The following is a 21,204-nucleotide window of genomic DNA, read 5'->3' as shown; positions in this document are numbered from 1 at the left end:
AGTGCTCCGCACCCAGTAAGCGCTTAATAAATACGACGGAATGAATGAATGATGAGGGAAGTGTGAGGGAGGGGTGGGGAGGGGCAGAGAGGAGGAGGGGAGTGGAAGGAAGGGGGAAGTGTGAGGGCGGGAGGGGGCTGGAGAGGAAAGAGTCAGGATGGGGAAGTGTGAGGAGGAGGAGGAGCCGGGGGAGGGGAAAGGGAGGGGAGGGGAAAGGGAGGGAAGGGGACGGAGGGGCGAGAGAGGAGAAGTGGAAGGAGGGGGAAGGGTGAGGATGGGTGAAAGGGCAGAGGGGAGAGGGAAGGGAGGGGAAAGCGGGAGGAGGCGGAGGGCCAAAGAGGAGAGTAAGGGCGGGAAAGTGTGAGGACGGGGATGGGGAGGAGGCCAGAGGGGGACCGTGTGTGAGGAGGGGGAGGCTGGAAGGGGAAGGTGTGAGGAGGGGGAGGCCAGAGGGGAAACTGAGGAGAGCAAGGGGGAAGTGTGAGAGGGGAGGGGAGAAGGGGAAAGTGTGAGGAAGGGGAGGGGAGATGGGGACAGTGTGAGGGGGGGGAGGCCAGAGGGGAAACTGAGGAGAGCAAGGGGGAAGTGTGAGAGGGGAGGGGAGAAGGGGAAAGTGTGAGGAAGGGGAGGGGAGATGGGGACAGTGTGAGGGGGGAGGGGAGAAGGGGAAAGTGTGAGGAGGGGGAGGGGAGGAGACAGTGTGTGAGGAAGAGGAGGTCAGAAGGGGGCAGTGTGAGGGGAAGAGGGAGAAGGGGAAAGTGAGGAAAGGAAGGGAGAAGGGGGCAGTGTGAGAAGGGGAAACTGAGGAAAGGAAGGGGGAAGGGGTAGTGTGAGAGGGGGAGGGGAGAGGGGAAAGTGTGAGGAAGGGGAGGGGAGAAGGGGACAGTGTGAGGGGGCAGGGGAGAAGGGGAAAATGAGGAGAGGAAGGGGGAAGTGTGCGGGGGAGAGGGGATAAGGGGAAAGTGTGAGGAATGGGGAGTCCAGAAGGGGAAACTGAGGAGAGGAAGGGGGAAGTGTGAGAGGGGGAGGGGAGAAGGGGACAGTATGGGGGGGGGGGAGGGGAGAAGGGGAAAGTGTGAGGATGGGGGAGAAGAGAAGGGGACAGTGTGAGAAGAGGGGGCGAGCAGAGGCGGGGAGTGGGGGGGAGCGAGAGGCAGGGTAAGGGAGAAAGGGGGGAGAAGGGGACCACACAGACAGACAGACAGACAGAGGAGGAGGGGGAGTGTGAAGTGTTGGGGCGGGTTGGCGGGGCCCCTGGGGGCTTGGGGTTGGGGGCCGTCAACTCATTCATTCAATAGTGTTTATTGAGCGCTTACTATGTGCACAGCACTGTACTAAGCGCTGGGGATGTACAATTCGACAACAGAGAGAGACCATCCCTGCCCATAGACGGGCTCACAGTCTAATCGGGGGAGACGGACGGACAAAAACGATAGCAATAAATAGAATCAAGGGGATGGACAGCTCATTAAAACAACAGCAATAAGTAGATCAAGGGGATGGACATCTCATTAACAAAATAAATAGGGGAAGAAAAATATGGACAAATGAGCAGAACGCTGAGGGGAAGGGAGAGGGGGAGGAGTGGAGGGAAACGGGGGGGGGGGGGGAAGGGGGCTTAGCTGAGGGCAGATGGACGAAAACGATAGCAATAAATAGAATCAAGGGGATGGACATAATAATAATAATAATGTTGGTATTTGTTAAGCGCTGACTACGTGCAGAGCCCCGTTCTTAGCGCTGGGGCAGATCCGGGGTCATCAGTTTGTCCCACGTGGGGCTCACAGATGATCCCCATTTTCCAGATGAGGTCACTGAGGCCCCGAGAAGTGAAGTGCCTCGCCCACAGTCACCCAGCCGACCAGTGGCAGAGCCGGGAGTCGAACCCATGCCCTGGGATTCCCAAGCCCGGGCTCTTTTCACTGAGCCACGCCGCTTCTCATTAACAAAATGAATAGGGGACAAATGAGCGGGGCGCAGAGGGGAAGGGAGCGGGGGAGGCGCTGAGGTGAAGGGGGGGGGGGGTAGAGAGGGGGCAGAGGGCAAAGGGGAAGGTGGGTGTGGGCAGGCCTCCCGGAGGAGGTGAGCGCTGAGGAGGGGTCGGGCGGCCGCTCCGGTTACCCGAGCCGTTGGGCCCGATGACGCAGGTGAATTTCCTGAAGGGGCCGAGGGCCTGGCGGCCGCGCCATGACTTGAAGTTCTCCACCAGCAGCAGGTGGAGGAAACCCATGGCGCCGGCGGGACCGAACGCCCGAACGCCCGAACGCCCGAACGCCCGAACGACCGAACGACCGAACGACCGGCCTTCGACCCCTCGGGCCTTCGGGCTTTCGGTCCTCGGGGCCTCGGCCGTCGAGGCCCTGCAGGCCGCCCAGCGCGTGCCCGCCTCGCTCTCGCGAGAACACGAGGCCCCAAGCGCCCCGTCCATCCCCCCCTCCCCGTCGCCTAGGCTCCCGTTCCCTAGCAGCGGAGACGACGCCGTCTCCATGGAGACGCGGCCCCGCCCGTCCCGGCCGGTCCTCTCGCCCTCCCGGTCCCCGCCACGTTACCCCGTGAGGCCGATGGGCACCGATCGCACACCGGGCGCGCCCCGGGGAAAACCCAATCGCCATAAAGGGCTTGCTTTCTCTTGGCTTTGATTTTTTCCATCCCCCCCCACCGAGGGTTGCCCGCCCCTCTTCCGTCGTCATGCCCCGAGGAGCCTTCCCCAAAGTCGCCCTCCCCCAAGACCTCAAGGAAGAGGCCGCGCTGCAGAGGAGGAGGCATGCGGAGCTGCAGAGGCAGGACCGATTCTTCAACGCCAGAAAGAGGCTCATTGGGGTGAGAAGGGCGGGTTGGCGAGGGGAGGGGGGCTGGGGGGCGGGAGGGCCGCTCTCTGAGCCGGATTAGTAGTAATAATAATAATGTTTGTATCTGTTAAGCGCTTACTATGTGCAGAGCACTGTTCTATGCACTGGGGGAGATACAGGGTAATCAGGTTGTCCCACCTGAGGCTCACAGTCTTCATCCCCATTTTACAGATGAGGGAACGGAGGCACAGGGAAGTGAAGAGACTCGCCCACCGTCACACAGCTGACAAGTGGCAGAGCCGGGATTCGGACCCATGACCTCTGACTCCCAAGCCCGGGCTCTTTCCACCGAGCCGCGCTGCTGCTTAACAAATACTACCATTATTATTATTATTATTATTAGCTGAAGAAGCAGTGGAGATGGGACTTTAGATCAGGTGTGATTCCCCTCCTGCTCCTGAGGGACCGACACTTGTGTGGGACCAGGAAACTTTATGCATTTTGTTCTTAAAGTTGAGAAATAGGGTGGCCTAGTGGACAGAGCACAGGCCTGGGATTCAGAAGGGCCTGGGTTCTAATTCCGGCTCTGCCACTTAATAATCGTAATGATGGTGGCATTTGTTAAGCACTTACTATGTGTGGAGCACTGTTTTAAGCGCTGGGGAGGATACAAGGTGATCAGGTTATCCCACGTGGGGTTCACAGTCTTCATCCCCATTTTACAGATGAGGGAACTGAGGCACAGAGAAGTGAAGTGACTTGCCCCAAGTCACACAGCTGACAAGTGGCGGAGCCAGAATTAGAACCCAGAGCCCGGGCTCTTTCCGCTGAGCCACGGTGCTTCTCGTGTCTGGTGTGTCACCTCGGGCAAGTCACTTCGCTTCTCTGTGCCTCAGTGATCTCATCTGTAAAATGAGGATTAACACCTTGAGCCCAATATGGGACATGGACTGTATCCAATCCTATTATCTTGGATCTCCCCCAGCCCTCAGTACAGTGCTTGATTCATAGTAAGCACCTTACAGATACCTAGCAATAAAAATACTAAGCTCGTGAGAGAATGGATAAAGTACAGGCCTGGGTTCTCATCCCAGCTCCACCACTTGCCTGCTGTGTTTTCTGTACCTCAGTTTCCTCAGTTGCAAAGTGGGGATTCAGTATCTGTTGAACTACTAAACTGTGAGCCCCATGTGGGACAAAGTCTGTATCTGGCCTGGTTAACCTGATTCTTCCTCAGTACTTAGAACAGATCCTGATACATATAAGCACTTAAAAATACCGATAAAAAAACAAGAAGCTTCCAGTCTACAGGGGAGACAGACACTGAACTAGACTGGAGATGGGAGAAATAGTAAACCTTATGCCATTTTGAGTCTTTAGGGCTTTGGGCTTCTTGGAGGCAGGCTTTCCATTTTGAACACAAGATGGGTCAGCGACACCAGCCCTGGGGTTAGATTAATGGTCCATCCAGGACAGAACTTTTTTTCTGCCAATGGTACCCCTCTGGATGAACCTGGTGGAATTGACCTCTTTGACCATTTTTTTATGGTATTTAAGCACTAATTATGTGCCAGGCACTGTACTAAGCACAGGGATAGGTACAAGTCAGCCAGGTTGGACACAGTCCCTGTCCCACATTGGGTTCACAGTTTTAATCCCCATTTTACAGATGAAGTAACTGAGGCCCCAGTGTAGTGAAGTGACTTGCCCGAAGTCACACCCAGGTCCTCCTGTCTCCCAGGCCCTTGCTCTATCCACCAGGCCACACTGCTCAGTACAGTGTTCTGCATGTAGTAATTGCTCACTAAATACAATTGATTGATTGTTCAGTAGGCCACGGTGCTTCCTTCTCTGTGGAAAGGGAGTGCGCCTACCAACTCTTTTGCATCATACTCTCCCAAGTGCTTAGTACAGTGCCGTGCACACACAGTAAGTGCTCAATAAATACCACTGATTGATGGACTGATAGTTCTGTTGAATGTGATTATGAGTTTTAAACCAGAGGTGGAGAACCAGGGAGTTGTAGAAGGGTTTTGGCAGAGGTGGAGGGCGGGAGAAGGGAAACCTTAGGCCAAAACAATACTTTGATTTCTTCCTCTCTTCTGGTCTTCTTCCCTGTGGAGAAATGCCAGATGCTTTCCAGAACACATAGCTTGCAGGCCTTTCCAAATATTTATCTGCATTTCATCTCAAAAGTTAAACAGTACAGCCTTTGAACTATCCATACATCAAACAGGGGGCCACCTGATTATAATTAGGCAACCTAATTAACCATTTACTCTGTGCTGAACATACAGATAATCAGATCGGACACAGTCCCTGCTCACAGTCTAAGAGGTTGGGAGAGCGGGCCCATTTTAGATAGGAAGAAAGAGAGAAGACAGTCAGCTGTATTTATTGAATGCTTATCGTGTGCAGAACAGTGTACTAAGTGCTTGGGAGGGTACAGTATAACAATAAACGGACACATTCCCTACCCACAGTGAGCTTAGAAAGAGTGAGGCCTAGTGGAAAGAGCACCGGCCTGGGAGTCAGAGGACTTGGGTTCTAATCCAAGCTCCACCACTTGTCTGCTGCGTGACCTTGGGTAAGCCATGCTTCTTCTCTGTGCTTCAGTTTCCTCAACTGCAAAGTGGGGATTCAATACCTGTCCTCCCTCCTAAGACTGTGAGCCCCATGTGGAAAAGTCAGTCAGTCAATCCCACTTCCTGAGCGCTTACTGTGTGCGGAGCACTGTACTAAGCGCTTGGGAGAGTACACTCTAACAATGTAACAGGCTCCCTGCCTGCCCACAGCGAGCTTACCGTCTAGAGGGGGAGATGGACATTTATATAAGTTAGAATACATAAATAAATAGGATTACATGAACTGTTTCTGATCTGATGGACTCTAAGCAATCTTCCCAAATCAGGACCTGCCCTGGCTACATAATAATGTTGGTATTTGTTAAGCACTTACTATGTGCAGAGCACTGTTCTAAGCGCTGGGGTAGATACAGGGTAATGAGGTTGTCCCACGTTGGGCTCACAGTCTTCATCCCCATTTTACAGATGAGGTAACTGAGGCACAGAAAAGTAAAGTGACTTGTTCACAGTCACACAGCTGACAAGTGGCAGAGCCAGGATTCAAACCCATGACCTCTGACTCCCAAGCCCGGGCTCTTTCCACTGAGCTACGCTGCTTCTCATTATCAAGGTGTAGTGCCAGCCAAACTGGAAATGAAACAGCACCACCTTCCCCGCTCGAAGCCAGCGGAGACTTAGCACTTGTGACTGCCTGGCAGGACATCAGCAGATTTTAATTCTGAACACATAAGCTCACGGTGGGCAGGGAATGTGTCTGTCCTATCATTGTATTGTACCCTCCCAAGCACTTAGTCCAGTGCTCTGCACAGAGTGAGTGCTCAATAAGGACGATTGACTGACTATACAGCAGAGCCCAGATTCAAACCATTTCCTTCAAAACACTTTCCAGCTGACTGGACTCAAGAGGCCTCTGTAAATGGATGTTTGTTTATCATCAGACGGCTCTTTGAATGCATGAGGAAGAAAGGAACGATTCCAAATATCAATGCTTTTCTAAAGGATAAATCAGTTTATCTTTTTGTTTTCAATGAAGTGTGACCTAGAAGCTTGGAATGCTCAAGTTCATGATCGGAGGATTCAGAAAGCAATAGAGAAAGCAAGGCATGATGCTATTGGTGAGTGTCTCCCTAAGCTTTTTTTTAAGAAATCATATTTGTTAAGCGCTTATTGTGTTCTAAGCAGTGGGGTAGATGCAAGTTAATCAGGTCGAACTCAGTTCCGGTTCTACATGGGGCTCACAGTCTCAGTTGGAGGGAGAACAGGTATCGAATCCCCATTTTACAGTTGAAGAAACTGAGGCACAGAGAGGTTAAGTGACTTTCCATGCTTTTTCCACTAGGCCACGCTGCTTCCCTGGTTTTCTCTGTTGACGTTTCATTTTTGTACAACACTTCTATTTCTCCAATACCCTTTCACCTCCATCACCTCATTTTACATCCCCATACAGTAGGCATAAGCAGTGTGGCCAAGTGGAAAGAGCACAGACCTGGGAGTCAAGGACCTCCGGTTCTAATTCTGGCTCGGCCACCTGCCAGGCATGTGACCTTGGGTAAGTCAGTTAACTTCTCGGGATCTTGGTTTTATCATCTGTAAAATGGGGGTGAAATTCCAGCTCTCCCTCCCACTTAGACTGTGAGCCCCAAGTGGGAAAGGGACTGTGTCCGACCTGATGAGCTTGTATCTACCCCACCGCTTACTACAGTGCTTAACAAATGCCACAATTATTTGTATTATCCCCAAGTAATCCCCAAGCAGATCAGTCTCAGGGTTGGGGCTAGAACCCAGGTGCCCTGACTCCCAGCCCCGTTCTCTTTCGACTAAGCCACAAAGGAGTTATACAGGTATGGTGGTATTTGTTAAGCGCTTATTACGGGCCAGGCACTCCCCCTTCCGCTTAGCGTATGAGCCCCTCTGTGTACGATCTGATGATCTCCTGTCTATCCCAGCAGTAAACACAGTGCTTGCCACATAGTAAGTGCCATTAATTTCAGCCCCACTCAGAGATATTAAGGTCTTTGACACAGTCCAGCTTCCAAAAGAGTTTATATGTGTGTAAGTGTGTGTGTCCCTGTCCTTGACTAAGCCCTCCTTTCCTCTTCTCCCACTCCCTTCTGTATTGCCCTGACTTGTTCCTTTTATTCGTCTCCTTGCCAGAGCCCCACAAAACGCATGTCCGTATCTCTAATTTATTTATATTAACATCTGTTTCCCCACCTCTAGACTGTAAACTTGTTGCGGGCAGGAAATGTGTCTGTTTTTTGTTCTATTGTCCTCTCCCAAGTTCTTAGTATAGTGCTCTGTCCACAGTGAGCGCTCAATAAATGTGATTCAGTGAATGAACAGTGGGAAACCAAGCAATGAAGTTAACGTCTCCCTCGGCCCCCTGGGATTTGGCAGCGTGTAACCCCCCCATTCCCCTCTCAGGGTTGCACCTGGGGAGTTTCCAGTACTCCACCAGTCTTGGCTATGGGAGGGAGAGAGGCCTACTACCTATTCCATTCCTAGCTTGGGCAGTGGCTAGCGAGTGGAAGGCAAAACTCCCCTGTGCTGAGCAGCACCACATGGGAGAGAGTTGAGGGCGGAGATTCAAGTTTACTGCGTGGAAGGCGGTACCGGTAAACCACTTCCAGATTTTTACAAGAAAACTCTCTAGATCCACTACCAGAACGATTGCAGATGGACAGAGGGGCCTTCTGGGAGAGATGTGTCCCTGCTATGGGTCAGAAACGGCTCGACAGCTTAAGACAAGACAAACCCCCCTCCCCCCCGATTAGAGCAAAAGCGCCTTGTGGGCAGGGAACATATCTTGGGTTTCCATTGTACCCTTCCAAGTGCTCAATACAGTGCCTTGGTCTCGGACAGTGCCCAGTAAATGCCAATGATAACGATGGTATTTGTTAAGCACTTACTATGTGCCAAGCACTGTTCTAAGTGCTAGAATGACCGTTGCATAGCAGAGAAGCAGCACGGCTTAGTGGATAGAGTATGGGCCTGGGAGTCAGAAGAACCTGGATTCTAATCCTGGCTTCACCACATGTCTGCTGTGTGACCTTGGGCAAATCACTTAACTTCATTATTATTCCCTGTACCTCCATTACCACATTTTTAAAATGGGGATGAGAGTGTGAGCCCCGTGTGGGACAGGAACTGTGTCCAACCTGATTGACTCGTATCTACCCTAGCACTTAGAACAACGCTTGGCAGATAGTAAGCGCTTAACAAGAACCATAATTATGAATGATTATCATTATTATTAAACCCTCTGCGTCCTTTGGCTTCCCCTAGCTGCCGAGATGAGGTGGAACAACAAGACGGCCTGTCTACTAGATCAGCGGCAGAGGAGAGACAGGAGACGCATGGAACAAGCTCTCGTGGACTTCCACCGGGACTTCCAGGGGCCGGAAACTCGCCGGGAGCTGGATCTGTCAGACCCGCAGGCCCGAAAGAGGGAGGTAGTTCTCGGCCCCCCGGACCAAGACCCTCGCTGGGCAATATCTGGGATGCAGACATTCCAAGGGGAGGATGTGAACTTCAAGGCGAGGAAGAAATTTCAAGAGGAGCAGATGAGAGAATGGTCACTTCAGCAGCAGAGAGCTTGGAAGAATGCCTTAGCCGATCAAAAATCTGCAGGTCGGTTTTGAGTTTTTTTAATGGTATCTGTTAAGCGCTTACTACGAGCCAGGCATTGTACTAAGCGCTGGGTCAGATACGAGCCAATCATACTGGACACAGTCCATGTCCCACATGGGGCCTCACGGTCTTACTCCCCAGTCGATCAATCAGTTGTATTACTTGAGTGCTTACTGTGTGCAGAGCACTGTACTAGCACAAGGTAGACGTGTTCCCTGCCCACAACGAGCTCGCAGTCTAGAGGGGGAGACAGACATTAATAGAAATAAATGACAGAGAAGAACATAAGTGCTGTGGGGCTGAAGGAGGGGGGAATAAAGGGTGCAAATTCAAGTTCAAGAAGGGCGACGTAGAAGGGAGTGGGAGAAGAGGAAATGAGAGCCCAAGTCAGGGAAAGCATCTTGAAGGAGATTTTGTAAAACCCATTTTCCAGAGGAGGAAACCAAGGCCTAGAGAAGCAAAGTGACTTGCCGCAGGTCACACAGAAGACAAGCAGTAGAGTCGAGATTAGCACCCAGGTCCTTCTGATTCTCATGTCTGTGCTTTAGCCACTAGGCAAAGCTGCATCTTGAAACCAGGTAATCGAACCAGATAATCCAACCTGACAATCTTGTATCTACCCCGGCGCTTAGTGCTGGGTCTGGCGCTTATTAAGTGCTTAACAAATACCATAAAAAAATGGTTTGCCCCTCAAGCTCTTGGTTTCCAAATGTCAGTTGGCAGGCCCAGTCTGTCTAGTTGTTTGCCATAATAATAAAACAGATATTTGTTAAGCACTTATTCTGTGCCAAGTACTGTACTAAGCACTGAGGTGGATACAAGATAACCAGGCTGGATACAGTCCCTGTCCTGCAAGGGGCTCACAGTTGAAGGGGGAAGGAGGATAAGTATTTAATCCCCATATTTCATATGAGGAAACTGAGGCCCAGAGAAGCAAAGCGAAGCAAGCTGAAGGTCACACAATAGAGAATTGGCACACGTAAGATTAGAATCCTTGTCCTCTGACTCCTCTCCCAGGCCAGGGCTAGTTTTCTTTCTTTTTTTTTTATGGTATTTGTTAAGCACTTACTATGTGCTAGGTACTTTATTAAGTGCTGGGGAAGATACAATTAATCGGGTTGGACACGGTCCCTGTCCCACATGGGGCTCACAGTCTTAATCCCCCCCTAGACTGTAAGCTTGTTATGGGCAGGGAATGTGTCTGTTTATTGTTACACTGTACTCTCCCAAATGCTTAGTAAGGTTTTTTGCACACAATACGATCTCAATCAATGAATGAATCAATTAATTTTAGAGTTGGGGGAACTGGGGCCCAAAGAAGTGAGTGACTTTCCAAGGTCACACAGCGGGCAAGTTGTGGAGGCAAGATTAGAAACCAAGTCCTAGTGAGATGATGGATCGTGTCATCCGAGTGGAAGGGCAGGGAGAGAAGCAACGTGGCAGCCTAGTGGATAATGCACGGGCCTGAGAGTTAGAAGTCCTGGGTTCTAATCCCAGTTCCACCACTCATCTGCTGTATGTCTGTGGGCAAGTCACTAATTTCTCTGTGCCTCAGTTACCTCAACTGTAAAATGGGGATTAAGATTGTGAGCCCCGTGTGGGACAGGGACTGTGTCCAACCCTATTTGCTCATATCCACCCCAGTGCTTAGAGCAGTTCCTTGACCTCTGGTAAGTACTGAATAAATACCACTATTATTGTCATTATTATCAGTAACTAAAATAATAATAATAAACAACGTTGAGAACCGATCAGCCGTGGGTGGGGGAGAGGGTGAGGAGCTCCCTCTGGGTGTCTTTCAGAGGATCTCTCTGCCAGGACCGTGCTTGACTGGGACCAGAAGGCCATGGACATGCAAAGACTGGAGGCTGCAACAAGGCGAGCTGCTTGTGCCGCTACAAAGGAGTTCAACAAGGCCCAGGTATGAGGGCCTTGATGATTGTGGTACTTGTTAAGCGCTTCCTATTTGCCAAGCACTGTTCTAAGTGCTGGGGTGGATACAAGGTAATCAGGTTGGACACGGTCCCTGTCCCACATGGGGCTCAAATTCTTAATCTCCATTTTATGGATGAGGTAACTGAGGCCCAGAGAAGGTAAGTGGCTTGCCCATGGTAACACAGCAGCCAAGTGGAGGAGCCGGGATTAGAAGGTAGGTCCTTCTGACTCCCAGGCCCGGTCTCTTTCCGCTAGGTCGTCACGCTGCTTCTCTAATCTCTGCTTTGCTGCTGCCCTAGTCGGGGATTCTGGCTACTGAGCCCTGGTCCTGGCACAGCCCTACGTGCTTTGGAAGGGCAAAGACTCCTTTGTCCCATGTATGCTTAGTGATTTGTTAAGCGCTTACTACATGCCAGGCCCTGTGCTAATCACTGGCATAGTTACAAGATAATCGGGTTGGATACAGTCCAGGTTCCACTTGGGGCTCACAGTCTTCGTCCTCATTTTACAGATGAAGTAACTGAGGCCCAGAGAAGTAAAGTGACTTGCTCAAGATCACACAGCAGAAAAGTGGCAGAGCCGGAATTAGAACCCAAGTCCTCTGACTCTCAGGCCCGTGCCTTTTCCCCTAGGCCACGCTGCTTTTCTAGACTGTAAGTCCCCACTAGACTGCAAGCTCGTTATTAATATTAACACTATTAATAGCGGTATTTTTTTAAGCGCTATGTGTCAGACACTTTACCAAACGTTAGGGTAGAGACAGGATAATCAGGTCAGACACTGTCCCTGTCCCACATAAAGCTCACAATCTAAGGAAGGAGACTAGGTATTGAACCCCCCTTTTACAGATGACCAGAGGGAACTAACAGACAGAAATATTAACAGTGCCATCACTGTTTGCTGTTGCAACTTTGCCCCTTAGAGAAAATCAATCCATTCTTTTAATAGTAGTTTTTAAGTGCTTACTAGGTGCTAGGCACTGTGGTACACACAAGCTAATCAGTTTGGACCCAGTACATGTCCCACATGGGGCTCACGGTCTTAGACCCCATTTTATAGATGAGGCAACTGAGGCCCAGAGGAATAAAGTGAATTGCCCAAGGTCCCACATCAGATAAATGGCGGAGCCGGGACTAGAACGCAGGTCCTTCTGACTCCCAGGCCTGTGCTCTATCTATTAGGTCATGCTACTTCTCAGTCAGTGGTCTTTATTGAGCGCTTACTACGTGCAGATATTGGCATCTGACTGCAATCAACAGATACCACCGGGCCAGCTTCTTGTCCACTTGGCCAAATCCAGCGCTCTCCTGATTGGTCCACGACCTGTATGAGACAAGGATCCCGGGAAATCCGGCCGAGGGCCGTCAGTCCCAAAATGCAAGTTTGAACCCAGAGAAATGTGTGGGCGTTTCCTTCCCTCCAGGTCGAGGAACTGGCAGAGAAGAGACGGCGAGAAAAGCAACAGGAAGAACGAGAGAACACGGCCGAGATCTGTCACCTGCTCGAAAGGAGCCTTCTGTCTGAACACCGGGGTCTGCAGCGAGCCCGGGGGGCGGGGATGAGCCAGGACCAGCTGGACGGGATCCGGGCCACGCAGCAGCAGCAAATCCGCGAGAAACTGGTATGCGACTGACGCTGTCGGATGAAGCAGCACGGACTAATGGATAGAGCACGGGCCTGGGAGGGACCTGGGTTCTCATCCCGGCTCTGCCACTTGTCTGCTGTGTGACCTGGGGCAAGTCCCCTCACTTCTCTGGGCTGCCGTTCCCTCATCTGTCAAATGGGGATTCATTTCCCATGTGAGACAGGGATTTTGTCCGACCTAAGTACAGTGCTCTGAACACAGTAAGCGGTCAATAAATACGATTGAATTATATTATTATTATATTATTAAATTCTATTATTGAATTGATTGATTGTATCTACCGCAGTGCTTAGCACATGTAAGCTTGTCCTCTAGACTCTTAGGTCGTTGTGGGCAGGGAATGTGTCTGCTTATCGTTATAGTGTACTCTCCCAAGCTCTTAGTATTCATTCATTCATTCAATAGTATTTATTGAGCACTTACTATGTGCAGAGCACTGTACTAAGCACTCGGAATATACAAATCGGTAACAGATAGAGACAGTCCCTGCCCTTTGACGGACTTACAATCTAATCGGGGGAGACAGACAAAAACAATAACAATAAATAGAATCAAGGGGATGAACATCTCATTAAAACAATAGCAAGTAAATAGAATCAAGGTGATGTACATCTCATTAACGAAACAAATAGGGTAATGAAAATGTATACAGTTGAGCGGACGAATACAGTGCTGCACTGTAGTGAGAAGCCTGGAGTGAGAGTAAAGTGCTCCGCCCACAGTAAGCGCTCAAAAAATACAACTGAATGAAGGAATGAATGAAGTTCCCTGCGAGTAGAGTCCACGGAGCCCAGGCTGGCCTTGACGGGTTTGGGCCTTGTTTCCCCAGCGGTTTCGGGAAGACGAACGGCAGAGTAACGCGGACTGGGACCAGCAGCGCATTCAGGAAGACAGGGCCGCCACACTGTTTGAGCGGCAGCAGCAGCGGCTCCATCGGGAACTGCGCAGGGACCTTGACCATCACAACCTCCGTCTCGCCCAGCAGCAGAAGTCCCGGTAGGCGGCTGACCCGGGCAGCGGGTGGGCCTGGGAGTCAGAGGATCTGGGTTCTAATTCCGGCTCCTCTGCTCGTCTGCTGTGTGACTTCACTTCTCTGTACTTCAGTTACCTCATCTGTAAAAGGAGGATTAAAACCGTGAGCCCTATATGGGACAGGGGACTATGCCAACCTGATTCTCTTGTATCCACCTCAGCGCTTAGTACAGTGTCTGGCACCAAGCGCTTAACAAATGCCATTTATTTTTAAACAAATGAGGTAACTGAGGCACAGAGAAGTTAAATGACTCGCGCAGAGTCACTCAGGTGGGTTTAGAACCCAGGTCTTCTGACTCCCAGCCCTGAGCTCTATCCTAGTCTCTGGGATTGAGGACTGTGAGCCCCATGTGGGGTAGGGACTGTGTCCAACTTGATTTGCTCATATCCACCCCAGTGCTTAGTACAGTGTCTGGCAGACAGTAAGTGCTTAAAAAATACCACGATTATTATTATTATTATTATTGGGAAGCAGCGTGGCTTAGTGGAAAGAGCATGGGCTTGGGAGTCAGAGGTCATCGGTTCGAATCCCCGCTCTGCCACTTGTCAGCTGTGTGACTGTGGGCAAGTCACTTAACTTCTCTGTGCCTCAATTCCCTCATCTGTAAAATGGGGATGAAGACTGTGAGCCTCACATGGGACAATCTGATGACCCTGTATCTACCCCAGCGCTTAGAACAGTGCTCTGCACATAGTAAGTGCTTAACAAATACCAACATTATTGTTATTATTATTACTGTTATCCACTAGGTAATAATTGTTCCCAAATCATGCCCATGCAACAACTTAGTATAATGCAGAGAAGCAGCGTGGCTTAGAGGCAAGAGCAGGGGCTTGGGAGTCAGAGGTGGTGGGTGCTAATCCCGGTTCTGCCACTTGTCTGTGTGACCTTGGGCAAGCCACTAAACTTCTCTGTGAGTCAGTTACCTCATTTGTAAAATGAGGATTAAGACTGTGAGCCCCACATAGGACAACCTGATTACCATATATCTACCCCAGTGCTTAGAACAGTGCTTGACCCATAGTAAGCGCTTAACAAATACCTTAATTTCTTTTTCTGCGGTATCTTGCCAAGCCCTTAGCACATTGCTTCTGATGAGCAGTCGATAAATACCATTTCTATTACTAACCTCTGAACCACAAAAAGATAAGAGGACAAAAATCCAAGGAAAAGAATCCCATGTCTTTAAAGCCTGTCTTTCGGTGCTTACTTTCTTCTGTGTCCCAAAGGTCTGGCATGAAAAATTCCCAAATCTGACATTTTTCTGAATGGAAAATCCGCCAGAACTCTGCTGGAATTAGAAACTGACTTATCGTCATCCTTCTGAGGGAAATCTAAGCTCTCTGGCAGATTTACATGTCATCTGAATTGTTGAGATCATCTAGAGAGTGGTTTGTTGAGAGAACACTTCAAGCTATTTATATGGTTTTACCAAATCCAGAAAATGTCCAGATATGATAATTTTATTTTCATTGTATTTTTATTTCCAGGAAAAAACTCCTTGAGAGGGAAACCTACACAAATCGTCCAACCGAAAAGTATTTTGCACAGTTTAATACAACCAGTCGATGAGGAAGACACACTCATTTTTAATACAGTGATGCCATTAAAGATGGATTTCTTTCCCTCGGACTGAATTTACTGACTCGTTCACTACAGACTGCTTGCTAACGAAGGTATTAGCTGTGTCTGTCGTGGGTACAGTGGGTGGAGCCGGCTCTGGGAACGAGGAGACCTGGGTTCTATTCCGGGCTCTGGCTGAAGCTGGCTAATTTGGGCAAAAGCCACGCCTTGGAGCTCTCCGTCTCAGTTATATTTATTGAGTGCTTACTGTGTGCAGAGCACTGTACTAAGCGCTTGGGAGAGTACAATATAACAATAAACAGAAACATTCCCTGTCCACAACGAGCTTATAGTCTAGAGGGTTGGTGCTCCTGCCTGGTGACTAGCAGGTTGGGCTCGACACCGGCGAGAAACATGGCAACATGACAGAAGTTAGTACCAGTTCCCATAAGCAGATTCTTGGCACTGAAGTCTCAGGAATAATAATAATAATAATAATAGGATTCGTTAAGTGCTTACTACATACCAGGCGCTGTACTAAGCACTGGGAGGGATACAAGCAAATTGGTTGGGACAGAGTCCCTGTTCCTCTTGGGGGTCACAATCTTAATCCCCATTTACAGGTGAGGTAACTGAGGCACAGAGAAGTGAAGTGACTTAGCCAGGGTCACATGGCAGACAGTTGGTGGAGGCAGAATTAGAACCCAGGTCCTTCTGATTCTCGGGCCCATGCTGTATCCACTAGACCATGTTGCTTCTCATTAGCAGCAGGTTAATAGTATTTTTTTTAAGCAATTTTGGTGCCCAGAGAGCTGAACTAAGTGCTGAGAGAGAATATACAGGTGAGAATTAGCCACAGTTCCTGCCCTTTGGGGGTTTACAGTCTAAAAACATCTCAGCACCAACAGTCATCCCTGAGAGGAGACTCCATCACTGAAGCCGTTACATTATACGTACTCAAAGTTTTGGGGATTTGGGGATTTGGGGATTTTTTCCCTTTAATGATATTTGTTAAGCATTTACTATATGCCAAGCACCGTACTAGGTGCTGGGGTAGGTTCAAGATAGGTTGGATGCAGTCCATGGGTTCCACGTGCAGCTCACAGTCTTAATCCCCCTTCTACAGATGAGGAAACCAAGGCCCAGGGAAGTGAAGTGACTTGCCCAAGGTAACTTGCAGACAGGTGCTGGAGCCAGGATTAGAACTCCAGGTTCTCTGACTCCCAGGCCCAGGCTCTTTCTTCTAGGCCTTGTCGCTTCTTTTCAGTCTCACATCCTAAGGGAATCCCAGGAAATAAAATCCCTAGCACAGAGAGTTGGCAAGAGCGTTCAGCTCAGGGATGGTCCTCGGTGCAGACTGCGAAGGTCAACAAACCCAGAAATCTGAAAACAAGAAGAGCAGCTTGGCCTTGTGGATAGAGCCCAGGCCTGGGAGTTAGAAGGAGCTTAGATCTAATATGGTCTCCACCACTTCTCTGTTGGGTGACTTTGGGGAAGTCACTTCATTTCTCTGTGCCTCAATTACCTCATCTGTAAAATGAGAATTAAGACTGTGAGCCTCATGTGGGACTGTGACTAACTTGATTAGCCTGTCTCTATCCCAGCACTTAGTACAGTCCCTGGCACATAGTAAGCGCTTAACAAATGCCATAAGAAAAAATGAACGACCCCCCCCCCCCAAACCCCATGGAGTCACACATAATTAAACTCCTTAAAACTTAAAAAAAACCCATGTCCGTGTGTGTGTGTTGCTTAAGACTCCTCAAACTGTAAAGATAATGATGAGAGCAATGTCAAATAGAACTCTTCCTTATCCCAGAAGAGAGAAAAGTAGCCTGCTCTCCACCACGGGGGTTAAAGAGAATCTAGCGGCAACAATCTTCCTCACGGAAACTTTCAAGTAGGAGCGACTGACCAAACTGTGGGTTATATTTAGATCCCGGTGACTGCATTCTTCCCCAACCCTGCACCTTTCTCCTACCCAGTAAACCAACTGAATTTTTGAACCCCAGCGATCTCCAGGACACCTAACAAAGATAAGTCTACAAAACTAGGCTTGGAAGGACACTGACATCTTCAAAGGGTAGGAGGGAGGCTTTATGTCACCATGATGAAGTGCAAACTACTGAGAATTACAACTTACATAGTTGTGGGTGATAGTCATTTACAATTTAGGTAGAAATCACATAAGATTGAAAGTCCTGGAGTAAATGGGAAAATCATTTCATACTTTAGCACTGACACAACCTAGCATTTCAGTCCAAATGCTGTTCTCACTCTTGGCATATGAAGAGAATGTATCGAGATGCTATTTTTCCAACTTGGAGACAGATAGTTTCAAAGAGGCCTTCGATGGGTTTAAGAACCACCTACTTTTTGGATTGCAGTGTCGATTTTTGCTTGGGCTTTAAGCATTTCGTCCAGCTCTGAACCTGAATCCAGCGTATTTGAAAGGAGAATATCTGATAGGCCGAAACCCTTATCGAGAATTCTGCTCCCAGCTCCGTTTTGTGGGTGTCATCTTTGAAAACATTGAAGACCTCTCTTCCTCCTATTCATCGCTCTCTCAATTGATCAATCGATCCGTGGTTTTTATTGAGTGCTTACGGTGTGCAGAGCAGCATACTAAGCGCTTGGGAGGATTCAATACAACAGAGTTGGTAGACATCTTCCCTGCCCACAATGAACGGCCCCATTACACCTCAGATCACACTCTTCACTCCTCTGATTGTAAGCTCCTCGAGGAAAAGGAATGTATCTACTAACTCCTCTACTGTACTCTACCAAATTCTTAGTAAGTACTGTTAATTGACAGATTTTTTTATGGCATTTTTAAGTGCTATGTGCCAGGCACTATACTAAGCTCTGGGGTAGATACAAGCTCCTCAGGTTGGACCCAGTCCCTGTCCCACATGGGGCTCACAGTTGTAATCCCAACTGAGGCCCAAAGAAGTTAAGTGGCCTGCCTCAGGCCATGCAGCAGACAGGTGGCGGAGTCTGGATTAGCACCCAGGTCCTTCTGACTCCCAGGTCTGTGCTCTATCCACTAAGCCATACGGCTTCTAATAAATACCACAATTATTATTATTAAAGCACTCAATCAGCTTGCCCCCCCCACCTCACCTCACTGATCTCCTACATCCCAGCCCACACACTTCACTCCTCTAATGCCAGTTTATTCACTGTACCTCAATCTCATCTCTCTTGCCACTGACTCCTTTTCCACATCGTCTGGTCTGGAACTCCCTCCCTTTTCATATCCAACAGTCCAACATTCTTCCCATTTTCAAAGCTCTACTAAGATCACATCTCCTCCAAGAGGCCTTCCCTGTCTAAATCCTCATTTCCCCATATCCTCCCTCCTTCTTGATCACCTATGCACTCGAATCTGTATCCGTTAAGTAACATGAAATTAAACAGCCGGCTTGTGACCAGGAAAACAGGCTGCAAATCTGATATTCCAGAGCAGTGAGCAAACAACCTTTTCTTGGAATAATAAATGTCTGTCGAGATGCTGCAATCCTCCAGATTATCTTGTTTTCACGATCCTGTGAGGCCGGATCTGACCGTTGTTATGTCTGTGTGTGTGGACATTAATAGGGACCAAATGTTGTCCATGGACATGCCGGGAAGTTTCCTGTGCGATCCAGAGGTGGGGTTTTGGGTTCCCTTCTGGAAGGCTTTGCCCGAAAAACCACAGCCGGCCTGGGCTGACCATAAATCACCACTGCAGAGTGGCGCAACTCCTGTTCCTCAGCCACTGACTTTAATTCGTTCAATTCAATCGTATTTATTGAGTGCTTACTGTGTGCAGAGCACTGTACTGAGCACTTGGGAGGGTACAGCACAACAATAAACAGACACACTCCCTGCCCACAATGAGTTTACACTCTAGAGAAGCTTATGAGAAGCAGCGTGGCTCAGTGGAAAGAGCCCGGGTTTGGGAGTCAGAGGTCGTGGGTTCTAATCCCGGCTCTGCCACTTAGCTGTGTGACTTTGGGCAAGTCACTTCACTTCTCTGGGCCTCAGTTACCTCATCTGTAAAATGGGGATTAAGACTGTGAGCCCCACGTGGGACAACATAATTACCCTGTACCAACCCAGTGCTTAGAACACTGCTCGGCACATAGTAAGCGCTTAACAAATACCAAAATTAAATTAATTAGAGAGGGAGACAGACATTAATATAAATAAATCAATGACAGATGATTAAATAAATTACAGATATCTTCATTCATTCAATCGTATTTATTGAGCACTTACTAACCCAAGTGCTTAGAACAATGCAACAGAGTTGGTAGACACATTCCCTTCCCACACGGAGCTAATAGTCTAGAGGGGGAGATAGATGTGAATATAAATAAATGATGGATATCAATCAATCAAATCTATTGAGCACTTACTGTGTGCAGAGCATTGTACTAATGGCTTGGGAGAGAACAATATAGCAGAGTTGGTAGACACGTTTCCCACCCATAAGGTGCTTATAGTCTACCAGGGGAGACACATTAATATAAGTAAATAAAAAACAGATATGGACATAAGTGCTGTGGGACTGAGGGTAGAGGGAATAAAGGGTGCAAACCAAAGTTCAAGGGGATGCAGAAGAGAGTGGGAGAAGAAATGAGGGTTTAGTCGGGGAAGGCCTCTTGGAGGAGATGGGCTTTCAACAAGGCCTTGAAGGTGGAAAGAGTGATCATCTATCAGATACAAAAAGGGAGAGGGTTCCAGGCCAGAGACAGGACATGATTCCTTCCTGGAGGGGTTGAGCCAACTAAGTGGAAAGCGGACCTCAGTTTCTGGCCTCCCCGGGGCAGATGGGGGCCTTTGGCTCCCCCACTCAACTGGGCCCCAGGAAGTTCTCTAGAGCAGTCGGGTGGGACAATGTACTTGGGCAGGTTGACCGTCCAGCAGGCTGGCCCTGCCCCGAAACAGAGCGAGCAGCTCAGAGCTTTTGCAGACAGGGAGAGAGGAAGCCTGCCTGCTCCTCGGGACCCTTTCCAGCAGGCCCTGCTGTTAGAACTGAGGGACGATGACTCTTCCCCCCATCAACCTTATTGAAAACCCATCTCCTCCAAGAGGCCTTTCCTGACTAAGCCCTCATTTCCTCTTCTCCCACTCCCTCTGCATCACCCTCTCTTGCTCCCTTTATTCATCCCGGCCCCACATCATTCATGTCCATAGCCATAATTTATTTATATTACTATCTCCCCGTCCAGACGGTCAGCGCGTTGTACGCGGAACATGTCTATCAACTCTCTTCTATTGTCCTCTCCCAAGCACTTAGTACGGTACGGTGCTGTGCACACAGTAAGCACTCAGTAAATACCACTGATTGATTGATCTTCTAAAATGCTTATTTATTTTGCTGCAAATGGTTAACATTTGGAATTTTATTAACTATCCCACTAAACCCCACTTAACTTCAAATCTACCTCCAAGTACCTGGAGAAAAGAAGCCCATGCCTGAGACCAGTGCCTCTGAAAGCAGAGTATTTGGAAATCTGAACTGGAGAAAGAGTCGGTGTAAGGGACAGGCAAAGGTTGACCACAACAAAGGCTTTCTCAGTTGTCGGTTTCTTCTCCTTAAAGCCCTCTCTAATGTGTTCGGCATGTGAGAACTCGTTAGAGCTTAATCTGTGGCCAGCTTAAAGGAAAGAAGCTGGTGAAAAACACCATTATCAGATGGCACAGGATGAATTGTAACTTCAGCCTTTCCACTTGAAACTCCTTCTCTCACCTGGTTTCAATTAGTGGCCCTTGGACTGGACAGGCCTCTAGCCCTCTCAGGCTGGTTTCACCAAAGTTTTCCTCTGAGAAAGAGGTTTAGGAAAAGGTGAAGACTAAAAGCATAGGCAAAGGAGCTATGTGGCCTTGTGGAAAGAGCCCAGGCTTGGGACTCAGAGGAGCTGGGTTCTAATCCCGGCTCTGCCACTTAGCTGAGTAACCTTGGGCAAGTCACTTCTCTTCTCTGGGCCTCAGTTCCCTCATCTGTAAAATGGGGACTTAATAGCTGGTTTCCCT

At 49.1% G+C, this 21,204-nt stretch overlaps 2 protein-coding genes across 2 annotated transcripts in view; one reads left to right on the top strand and one right to left on the bottom strand.

Moving 5' to 3' along the window:
* Positions 1-2,282, bottom strand: part of SMC1B (structural maintenance of chromosomes 1B) — a 40,539-nt gene extending 38,257 nt beyond the window's left edge. Inside the window, exon 1 of the mRNA XM_029079367.2 lies at positions 2,122-2,282. Coding sequence (XP_028935200.1) covers positions 2,122-2,230 — 109 coding nt within the window. The 5' untranslated portion in view covers positions 2,231-2,282. The remainder of the gene's footprint in view (positions 1-2,121) is intronic.
* A 216-nt stretch (positions 2,283-2,498) lies between these two features.
* RIBC2 (RIB43A domain with coiled-coils 2) lies at positions 2,499-15,249 on the top strand. Its single transcript, XM_029079368.2, has 7 exons — positions 2,499-2,820; positions 6,408-6,489; positions 8,660-9,004; positions 10,807-10,925; positions 12,363-12,560; positions 13,414-13,580; positions 15,108-15,249. Exons 1-7 carry the CDS (start codon positions 2,689-2,691, stop codon positions 15,187-15,189), a joined length of 1,125 nt encoding a protein of 374 aa, XP_028935201.1. The 5' UTR covers positions 2,499-2,688; the 3' UTR covers positions 15,190-15,249.
* The last annotated feature ends 5,955 nt before the right edge of the window (positions 15,250-21,204 follow it).

Source organism: Ornithorhynchus anatinus, chromosome 14 (assembly GCF_004115215.2).
Source record: "Ornithorhynchus anatinus isolate Pmale09 chromosome 14, mOrnAna1.pri.v4, whole genome shotgun sequence".
Taxonomy (NCBI): Eukaryota; Metazoa; Chordata; class Mammalia; order Monotremata; family Ornithorhynchidae; genus Ornithorhynchus; species Ornithorhynchus anatinus.
This window is presented reverse-complemented; position numbering and strand designations above follow the sequence as displayed.

Excerpts from the sequence above, each read along its gene's own strand:
- RIBC2 (XM_029079368.2), top strand. The coding sequence starts at position 2,689 with ATGCCCCGAGGAGCCTTCCCCAAAGTCGCCCTCCCCCAAGACCTCAAG. Across the intron at positions 6,490-8,659 it reads AGCAAGGCATGATGCTATTG|CTGCCGAGATGAGGTGGAAC; the intron begins GTGAGTGTCTCC and ends GGCTTCCCCTAG. Across the intron at positions 10,926-12,362 it reads AGGAGTTCAACAAGGCCCAG|GTCGAGGAACTGGCAGAGAA; the intron begins GTATGAGGGCCT and ends CCTTCCCTCCAG.